The 10,657-nt window shown below is 40.4% G+C and overlaps 1 protein-coding gene across 1 annotated transcript in view; it reads right to left on the bottom strand.

The window, feature by feature from the left end:
- Positions 1-1,216: 1,216 nt before the first annotated feature.
- Positions 1,217-10,657, bottom strand: part of LOC134535869 (leucine-rich repeat-containing protein 74B-like) — a 29,022-nt gene continuing 19,581 nt past the window's right edge. The window contains exons 6-10 of the mRNA XM_063375210.1: positions 10,428-10,591; positions 8,901-9,171; positions 7,625-7,811; positions 5,261-5,421; positions 1,217-1,752 (exon numbers count right to left, since the gene is read on the bottom strand). Of these exons, the coding sequence (XP_063231280.1) occupies positions 1,449-1,752; positions 5,261-5,421; positions 7,625-7,811; positions 8,901-9,171; positions 10,428-10,591 (1,087 nt within the window). The 3' untranslated portion in view covers positions 1,217-1,448. The remainder of the gene's footprint in view (positions 1,753-5,260; positions 5,422-7,624; positions 7,812-8,900; positions 9,172-10,427; positions 10,592-10,657) is intronic.

Below are 10,657 nucleotides of genomic sequence, written 5' to 3'. Positions count from 1 at the left end.
CATTTTCTACATTGCGATCAGAACAAGCAATTGCTTGAGACATGCCTGCCGTGGTCTTGGCAAAGACGATCTTATTCGTGTTCTTAAGCACGGTCTCAGCGACTATGAAACATGCTTCTACGGTGGTGTTCTCAAGCAACGGCTATGAGACAGGAGAATGCCCTCTCAGAAATAAGAAATATGTGACTATCATAAGATGGTCTTCATCAAGATTGTCTTGTTTGCGATCACTTGAGATCATCTCAAGTAACCTCTATGGCACACAAATGTTAAATAAGAATGCATATAAGAATTTCTTGACGAAGGAATTGCTCAAGACGTGAATATAAATACCACCCTAGGAATCAGATGACCAAATGTCATAATATGTAACTTACATAATTTATTAATGAAGATGAAATATTTTTACAAAAAGGAGTAAAAATTGAAAATTCACAAAATATAATATTTTTACTTTAACAACAGCTATTGGATTGCTTCGGAATACAGCATATCTTACAGTATAGCTTCTGTATAACATTTAATTGGGAATGGGACATTAACATCTTATAATCCTAAATCCTATAATATCATAAAATTTTAGTATGGTATCTAAAGATTTGGTATCCCAAGGATAAGATTTTAAGAAAAATATTTGTGGAAGGAAAATCCAGAAATTAAAACACCAGCACCAGTATAGTTGAGCAAAAATACATTATTATTTCTTTCAGAAGCCATCAAAGAAATGTTTTTAACTTCCATGAGTTACCTACAATGCTGTGGGAATATCTTTTTTTAGCATTTCAGGGAAATTTTTGAAAGAAAATAAAATTGTAAACAACAAGAAACAGGTAAATATGATTTTGTTTTATTTTGGAAATAAAAATGTTATGAATTGAATGTTTCTTCCAAACTTAAATATCACAGGTTTAACTCGCAAATTATTTTATTCCTGACTTGATCTGTCGATTTACATTCAAAAAGCTTTTTTGACGCATAAAAATCAAGATTCAGATTTTAAAAAAGAAGTGAAGTCAACCCAAGAGTACATTTAAATGCTCGACACTTGCTGAATTAAGAGTTTTTTTTTACTACTGTGACTATTAATTAAGTCTCTTGCAGTTGCCTGCGTGAAAAAAAAAAGTGCTTTTTCTCCCTGACAGTTATGGGGTGGAGCATGTTAGTTAACATCAGACTGTAACCAGAAGAAACAGCTTGGAAAGAAGTTATCCACGCATTGTCATGACACAAAATTTTAATACGTAACTTAAAATTGAAAATGTAACAAACAATATAAAAATTCAAGATGGCAAGGAACTTAACAACTTACCCCACTGGCAGTGGCAAGAATCTTTCAAGAAACAAATTTACTTGTTTTGACTAAGTTCCAAAAGTTCTTATGGCAACTGCATATTTCGATGCTTCTGAAATCACTTATTTGATTTTAATGCCCTTCTCAATCATTTGCTTCATTTCTTCTTCTTTTTGGGTGCCTTCTTTTCGGATGCATCCCCTGCAGTTTTCTTCTTCTTCTTCTTTGCGCCCTTCTTTTTCTTTGCACGCTTTTTTGGTGCAGGTGGCATTGTCTCCGGGTACATTTGCAGGTAGAGTTCTCTCATTGCCAAGACTTCAACGTTGACACCTGACTCGTCTGCGAAAACTGTCGCAAGTGCCTGTACGAGGCTCGAATCCAGTTTAATTTTTTCCTTTTTCACCATTTTAACAAAGTTTTCTTTCGGCATAGGACTATCTCCTAAGTGGAATAAAAATTGCCTAAAACAAATAAGCAAAATTTAATATAAAAAAAGGCCTTAAAAAAACAACTAAAAACTGACTGTTATGCTTAAATAAATCTCATAACCCATGATTCATTAAATAAATTAAGCATTGATCCTTGTTTATGTAAATAAGTTGCATACATTAAAGTTTGTTCCAGGGGTACAGCCAGAGGTGTGGGTATCAAAAGAAAACCCCATCATTTTTTTTTTTGCAACATTATATTATAGTCACATGAAAATTACTTTTTATTTTCTAATATGTGTTGCTTGTCATAAACTATGTAAACAGCACATTTAAACTGATAAATTAAAAATAATATCAAAAAAATATTAGCAACTACTATTTATTTTAAACAGATGATGCCATGATTAACTTTGTCTCCCTCTTCCAGAAATATAATACTGGCTCCTTAAAAGAAGGGCTATTTACTCCAGGTAAGGTTATTTCTACAACAGGTTGACAAGATCAATGTTGTAAGTTAGCCACGCTAAAAAGATTTGTTACCAAATAACACTGACGTTACTTCTCAAAATCATTCATTTGTTTGCTGTTCTCGTAAGTACCTATGAGCCTTCGGTTTCCCTTGTGTGCTTGCTTTTGTCATTAATATATCATCCATGCAGGAGGTTTTAGCAATATTCAAAATGGAAGCTGTCTTGTATATAGATACATAATTTTAGGGCCTTCACTGTTCATTAGCAACTGTTCAAACTAAATCTCCATAACAATACATTTCATAAGTTTGTAACAATAATTATAAAGGCACATTTTAAACAGCATCGAATTTTAGATATAGGTTTGGTTGCTACAGAGTGTGAATTCATGCTTATGTGTTTGGGATATAAGTGAAATCTGTCAAGTCAGATACAAATTTCAAAACTATTAAGGGGCTTAAATATATCTTGGTCATGCAAATGTTTGATTTAAAGTCTATAATAGCCCTACTGAGTATGTTAACTAGCTCATCAAAGTTGAAGAACACAAAATTTATTAATTATTAATTCATTCATTATATAAACCCCACTCTCAGGAAAACAGATATTGGCAGCAATTATAAAAATACAATTTTTCAACAGTGGAGAAATTCCTGTATTTACCCTGAAAATAGTGTTAGTAAATTAAATTAAAATAATAGTCTATATTCGTGAATATTGCAATATTTTATTCAAAAATTGATTTGAATTTTAAAAAAAAAGTATTTACACACTGGACCCATGTTTCAGAGGACCTGGTTCTGAATTCTGGTCCAGCCAGCCTGATTTTGTTTTCCCATGATCTCAAATCATTTCAGGCAAATGACGATATGGTTTCTTACAATAGACCAAAGCCAGATTACTTTCTTGATAAACCTGGTTTGTGTTCTTATGTGTAACTGTCTCTAACAACCATGCTGTCGACAGGAAGTTAAACAAAAAAAAAGTACCAGCCTCAACTTAGGGCACCCACCTAGCCAAGGGTGTATTACTGTATTTATGTTAGTAAGGCGGGTTGATAAGAGCGATGCTCGCCGGTGCTTCTAGCGCGGTATCTTCTATAAGTGCAAGGCTATGAATAGGGCAGCTATTATATTTGATCTGTAACCTTAACATACATAGTGGAGAAATGAGGATGAAGGTTGACATCGTCCGGGCCTGCGGCCCCTTTTTAAGTCCGATATGCCACCGCCCAAACACCACCCACCCTCCATTCAAACCTCCCGCCTACCCGTGCGTACGTGTGCGTGCGTGTGTGTCGCCCAGCAAGAGGGCGCTGTCGAGTCAGTGTGCCGCACCCCTAAAACATAAGTAAATGTAATTGTGTTAATTGTTTTTATATTCCCTAAGTGCAACGTGACGGCAGATCGGCCGGGAGGGTTTTATGTACTTTTAATTAAAAATAAGGTAACAAAATAGAATAGCGTTTCCGGACATTCCCGAGGAAACCCGAAGCCAGACAATAATTAAATTTAAATCTTAATAATTATAATTTCTACAATCTTTTCTCTTTATTCAATAATTGTCACGTAATTTTTAAATCATTCTTGTCATGTTAATTTAGTTCCCGTGGCACGAATTCGCAAAATATCTTTAACTGCAATTGTTTCGGCGGGAGGACGCCATGTTAGTCGAGCGAGCCATGATCTCACCCCAGTCCGCCGCCATCAACGACCGAGATTAGACGCGCCAGCACTCCGGGGACCTCACCGCTTGTTTCACCGCCAAGTAATTCTGTTTCAATTTAATTCCGTATAAATCGTTTTCTTTTCGTCCTCGGAGCTCCTCTCGGTCGGGGGACTGCATAAATAATTGTCTTACGACCAGTAACGGTCTTTTCTCTTTTGTACTACGTAATGTGAGCTGTGACCACGTGGGGGTCTTCACACCTAAACCGATTCGTGCCGCGGGCGTTTTAAACAGTTTCAATTGTGTACGTGTGTAAGTTGCATTCGCCGGTGTGTAAATCAAATGTATTATTTTTCTTATTTAAATCTGTTGACCACGTGGAGTGTGACGGCGTGTGGGACGCCTGAGAGCCCACTGCGTAGATAATAGCGTGCCCGACGCTGAGAGCGGGCAGGAAGTAGTGCTAGGTGTTTTCAGGGGGGAATTAAAATCACGCCTCACATGGGCGACGTCACGACCCTGGGAAAGAGTCTCACATTGATCCGTGCACGTGGCACGGTGGCGCCCATAAAACCCGAGCACGCATTAAAATTCAGTCAGTAAATATCAGAGACTACGGCCCCCGTATCAAGAAGTGCCGCCACGAGTGGCACCGTAACAAGGTGCAGTGCAAATCTCTTCAATGCTTTCAAGAATCTCTACTGGGAGTTTCATACATAAAAATTATTCTGAAAACACCCTTTTTAGTTATTTTCACACTTCAAAAACTAGTGCTTGAAAACAAAATACAGAAACAAAGCTACTCGTCTGCCCTAAGCATATTCTCAAAAGATTTTCATAAACAGTCACCACTCTGATACCTTGAGCAGTTTTCAGATTGTTTGGTATTTTCTGTAGCTCTGCACACCGCAGGTGTGCCCGGGTAGGCAGGGGGTTTAAAGTTCTTCTGGAGTGAAGACATTAACTCTCTATTTGTCTCTCACGAAATCTGAGCATATGTTGCCAAACCAAGCAAATTGCCTGCACATTATCTTTGCATCATTGCGACTCGTGTTACAGATGAAAATTCTCTTCAATTTTATACTAAACGTTCAGGTGATGATCAAACAAATATTCAAACAGTCTTCACGTGGGTCTGTGAACTTTTACTAGACATAAACTAAACATGTCCTCTTTTTTATAAAAACAAAGCTCATTCGGTATCAAGCATCCAAACATTTACACATGAAGGGTATGATTCATATAGTGTTGAATGATGTTCGGATAAATAAAAGAGGAACATACAACGTAATAGGTGAACGAGTGTGCACTACATTACATGCAGCACACACTAATTGCTTGAAATAAAATTCAAACTTGCAAGATTGGCAATAAAAAAAAAAGAGGTGCAAAACACTCACCCAAAATCTCGTCTTTTTCTAACAGCCTTGGGAGCCTGAGCTTCGAACTTTGCACTGACCAGGTGCAGTCTCTTGAGGTCTGGGCCGTGGATGACGTAGTCTCCGGCGACCTTGCCGAACCTGACAGTGACCTGCCGGTCCTCCCACACTTTGTCCAACATCTGAAACAAAGGTTAGAGTTGAGACTGTTTGTCTCTCCGTTGTGAAGGCAGAATGGCGTTGCAAGACAGGGACATACACAAGGGGGGAAAATGGCTGGATATCTCAACACAAAATCCTAATAAATCTATCCTTCCCACTAAGAGGTTCTATTCCCCACCTCCTACCCCTCCCCAAAAAAAAAATCCTACGTACGCTCTTGGCGTTTGGTACCTGTGGATTCCCGTGACCGACAAAATAAGAAATCCTAAAATGTTATCATTCCCACCAACAAACAAGGAAAGAATTTGAAAGCAAACAGTAGGAAAAAATGTTCTATTCCCCCTCCCGCCCTGAAATCCTAACAAATCCTAGAAAAAATCTATCATTCCCAACAACAAAAGTAATTAATTTGAAAGAAAACATTTTGTTTTTGTGCAGTTGTGATTTAAGCACATATTTCACAAGCTTGTTCCCGATTCACTAACTTGAAGACCTTTACATTCAAAATTTGTACGTTTTACACCACATGCTCGCTGGCGTTTTCAACTTAATTCAGTGTCATGCACTGTTACAAGAAAGTAAGGATTTTCAGAGCATGCAGGGCAAAATTCACAAAAATTATGTTTGGTTTAAATGAACAATGTAATTTTGTTCCACGGCACAGTATTAGATTCATTTTGTCTACCCGGCTGTGAATCGAATAGACGATCTTTGATTTGAAATCCAGAAGCTCAATGTAAGAGGTTAGAGCTTCTGGCAAGCCAAAGGTTTCGTATTTGATTCCTGGCCGGGTGAGGAATTCTTCACTTGTGGGATATGACCTCTCTGGGTTCAGGACTGGGTGCTGTGTTGTCCCTCAGCCTCTCAACTGCAGAAGACAAGGATAAACCACCGCTGTATCATCTTCACGGTCTTTTCCTTGGCGATGCGTGGGCATTCAACCCAGAGTCTGGGCTGGTTACCCCTCTCGTACAAGCAATAAATGACATTGCTGGCTCAAACATCTTCCCGTGTCTCCAATATTGTAGTATACTTTATAAAAACCTTGGCACCAAACAAAACATGTACAAAGTTAGCAAGAAAATATAAAAAATTTCATTTATTTTTCATTCCCAATAATGCCGAATGGTGGTTGACGTAGGTGGCCGGAGGAGGCATGTCGATAAAGGGTAATCAGGAGGGAAGAGAGGGGGGGCTCTGACGTCCCAATCAAGCTCTACTCTGCCGGCATACGGCGTCTTCTGACCATCAGGCTGTCACCGTACAGCTTGCTGAAAATAAGGTCTAGCTTGAATGTGCACCACTCTGCGCAGACTCACAGTCGGTAGAGCACGAGGGAGAGGGGAAAGGGGTGGTCAGGGCCAGGAACGTAGCCAGGGGGGGTTTTAGGGGTTCAACCCCCCCCCCCCCCCCTTAAAACCAAATCTTTAATTAATTTCTTATTCATCACTCAAACAAATTTCATATTAAAATTAATAAAAAATTTTACCATTACAATATTTAAATTTAAGTACCGAAAACTGCTAAAATAGCACTATTTTACACCTTAAAATCCAAATTTTCCCGGGGGAGGACCCCCGGACCCCCGCTTTAATACGGAGGGGGGGGGGGGGGGGCATGCTTCTTAACACCCCCCATACACAAATCCTGGCTACGCCACTGGTCAGGGCCACGTGGCTGGGCAGCGCAGGTATGAAACTCAAGGTGGCGGTACCGAGAATGATGTTTCTTATATATAGGCTGGTTTAATCGTCCAGTTGTCGCAGGCACTGCAAACTCAGACTGACCACTCTGGGTAGCTGCGGCAAGTTCCCCGTAAAAACTGATCACTGCACAACAGCGCAGTCTTGAGGAGCGAGGAACTACGTGACTGCCCTAGACAGGCTCTCGAGTCAAGACTGCACTTCCGCCAGGGGAGGAGTCAACCGAGTGGTTCAATTGCAGGAAACAGCACAGCCTCTCTTGTCATACCGAACACATGACATTTCAAGTTTACATATTTAAAAGAGAAAACTAACAATTGAGGCATTTCAAAATACACATTAAAGATATGCTGGATCAGCTCATAATGGCCTCGGAAGGGCTTTAGGCTCAAGAATCGGCTTCAAGGAAAAACAAAAATTAAATTAAATCCATAACACCACCCTTCAGCTACGAGGGGGTCCACGGACATTTAAAGATTTATTTATTTTTATTTTCCCCGAGCAAGCACTCTTCGATCACCTGCAGGAACTCCTTGTCGACCCACGTGCTGCCCAGGTCGAGCGTCCGCACGGCCGACGCGGGAACTGCCTTCAGCAGCGTCTTGCAGTCGGCGAGGGTGAAGCGGTTGTGCCCAACGTTCAGGGTCTCCAGCGTGGCGTTACCGCCCAAACCGTCGCCCATCATCTTCGCTTCTTCCGAGGACAGCCTGACGACACAAATTTCGAACTGTGAAAGCTACGCTGCAGGTCAGTTTAAGGGATTCTGAACCTATGGCTCTGTCTCACGTGCCGAGTTGTTGACTTCATTTTCAAGTCGTTAGTACTATTAAGAAACCTTGAAAAATAGAAAACTTCTAGTATCTAGGAAGTGTATTGGAAAGAGGGGGCAAAAACAAGGAGGAGATTGTAAGGCGATGACAACAAGGAGATGCATTCTACAGGTGTGAGAGATTTGGTATGGAAGAGGGAGAAGAAAGATGAAAGGACAACACCTAAAAACCTTGAGATGAAAATTTTACAAACGGAAAAGTTTGTGACCAAATTATAAGTTGGACCAGGGACCTTTAACTCATCAGACAGGCCACTGGATAATTATTTGGATAAAATAAAATCTGTAATAGAAACAGTTTGATTTTTTTAAATTTTTACATTATTAGTGTAATAAATTTCTAATGCCAAAATAAAACTCTACGTATATTTTTAGTGAATAATTACTGATAGCAGGCATTTTCTAACAAGGATATGTTTACAATTTTTTTAAGTTGTGGATCTCAGGATACATTTTCAAGGGACTGTATTCAGCTATTTAAAATGGCGTGAAACTATAGCACATCCCATCCCTGATGTGTATAGCCAGTGAGGAACTCAGAAGTTAAAAAAAATATTTATATATTTTTAAAACATATGTTTTCTTACGGAGCTCCAAAAACACTGTACAAACACTGACAAAATTTTTTTTTAATTGACTGCTAATATGCTTGTTTGCCTCCTATGGTCAAATGGTCAGACCATTAGCTTCCCGACAAGGTGATTCGGGTTCCATTCCCGCCAAGTGCAACCCAGGATATTTGCAAGTGGGAAACATGGCCGGATGTGGGTTTTCTCCAGGTACTCCCGTTTCCTCCATCCACTCAAGCACATTGTCCTTATGACCTTGATGTCGACGAGAGGTTAAGCTCAAACATCCATCCATGCGTTCATTAATTTATGCATTCATTCATTCCATCAATCTGGATGTAGTTTCTTTCCCAATTGCATACACTCTTCAAACGGTCGGTCGCAAACCCAGAACTCACACGTTGTTGCTGAGGTCCAGGTGCCTCATGACCTTATTGCTCTGGAGCATGTTCTGGAGCGCGAGTCCCGCCGCCTCCCCGCCGAGGCCGGTCCACGACAGGTCGAGGGACGACAGGCGGCCGTTCCCCGCGAGGCTGCCCAGCAGCGCCTGGGCGCCCTCGCCCCGGGACAGGTTGTTCCAGGACAGGTCCAGCTCCTCCAGGCGAGAGTCGCTCAGCGACTCGGCGAGCAGCTTCGCCGACGCCTCGCCCAGACCCGCATTCATCATTACTTTTTAATTTAAAAAAAATGTGAAGTGAATTTTCTTGCTTGTTATATTATTAGGTGTAGGAAACATAATTCCCTTTGGCTTAGGTCGCAGATGCAAGTATGCGAACGCTAAATTATGCTATTGTGCAAGTAAGTAAGTGTGAAAGTATGCAAGTATGCAGTGTCATTTCTACGTCAAGTGAAATAATCAATTACGTTTTCCTCCAGGCAGTTGCACGCAGGATCCCGTTCGTTAACACCAGATGAAAACAGCTTGTAAAATTTTAGATTTGTTGTGCAAATAATATCTGGGTATACTTCAAAATATTAGTAAAAAAAATAGCAGAATTCAAGATTCAGGGTCATTAAAAAAAAAAGCTGATGTACAGCTCACGTTGCACTGGGTGCATCTGGCGGGAAAAAAATGCTGCAGCATCGTTCAGCCTCCCTGCTGCATAACAGTGCTTCCACAATGCGAAAAAGTTGGTCGTGTGAATCAGACTTGCTGCGTAAGCTTAAAATGTCAAGCAACTTTCAAGCCTAATTTCATTAGCTAGGACGGTAAAGAGGACAGACCCAGCGATCCCAGATTCCATTTCCTGGCGGGACGGACCCCGGATTTTCTGAAAGTGGGAAACATGGCTGGCTTTGCCGTGTGGGTTTTCTCAAGAATACTCCCGTCTACCCTGACCGTTCATTCTGTCACAGCTGCTCAATCCATATCAGTTCACCATTCACTGTCCATAATGACCTCAAAGTAAATGATATGTTACTCCTTGATTAATTAACTCACTCATTCAACAGATGTGGTGCACTTGCAGTTCACGGGGAGGAAAGCCACAACCAAAACCCAAACAGTTCCGAAGTTCACCAAAGTAAAAGTTTAGGTTAGGTACAGTCAGTGTAACATATTATAATTTTTTTGGAAGGGTCGGTTAGGTTATTGTAAATATAAATACAATGAAAAGTTGGTTTGGTTAGGTTAGCATTATATAAAATACTCTATGGCTGTAAAATGTATAAATTTTGCAATATGGTGTTATATCACGAGCTATCGACAAACATCAAAGAACTTCTGAACTCTTCGGGTGTGGCTCTCATCCCTGTGAAATGTAGACTTCTCCCTGCTGTAAGCTTCAACTAGGCTTGCCAACTTAACTTGACATGACAACCGCGATTCTAGCTTGATGGAAAGCCTGTTCCACCATCACTGAGTGTGCGTTTGAAACAGTGTGACACACTACATGCTGCTCAACACTTCTACACACGTCCCTTACCATTGTGTTTCAAGATCAGGCTTCTCAGGTAACTTTCTTCATACAAATAATCCGCCAGATGCTGAACTCCTTCGTCCCCGATAGAATTGTGGCTCAGATCCAACTTGCCGACGCAGGATTCAATCAAACCCGTCTTCAACTGCTCAAGTCCTTCCGGGCCAAGCCTGGAGAAAAAAATAACTTAATTGCTTTTACTTTAGGATGTATAGTCTTACTCGACTATTCTTGAT

Source organism: Bacillus rossius, chromosome 10 (assembly GCF_032445375.1).
Source record: "Bacillus rossius redtenbacheri isolate Brsri chromosome 10, Brsri_v3, whole genome shotgun sequence".
NCBI lineage: Eukaryota > Metazoa > Arthropoda > Insecta > Phasmatodea > Bacillidae > Bacillus > Bacillus rossius.
Note: the sequence above shows the minus strand (reverse complement) of the source record. Positions and strands in the feature narration are given on the sequence as shown.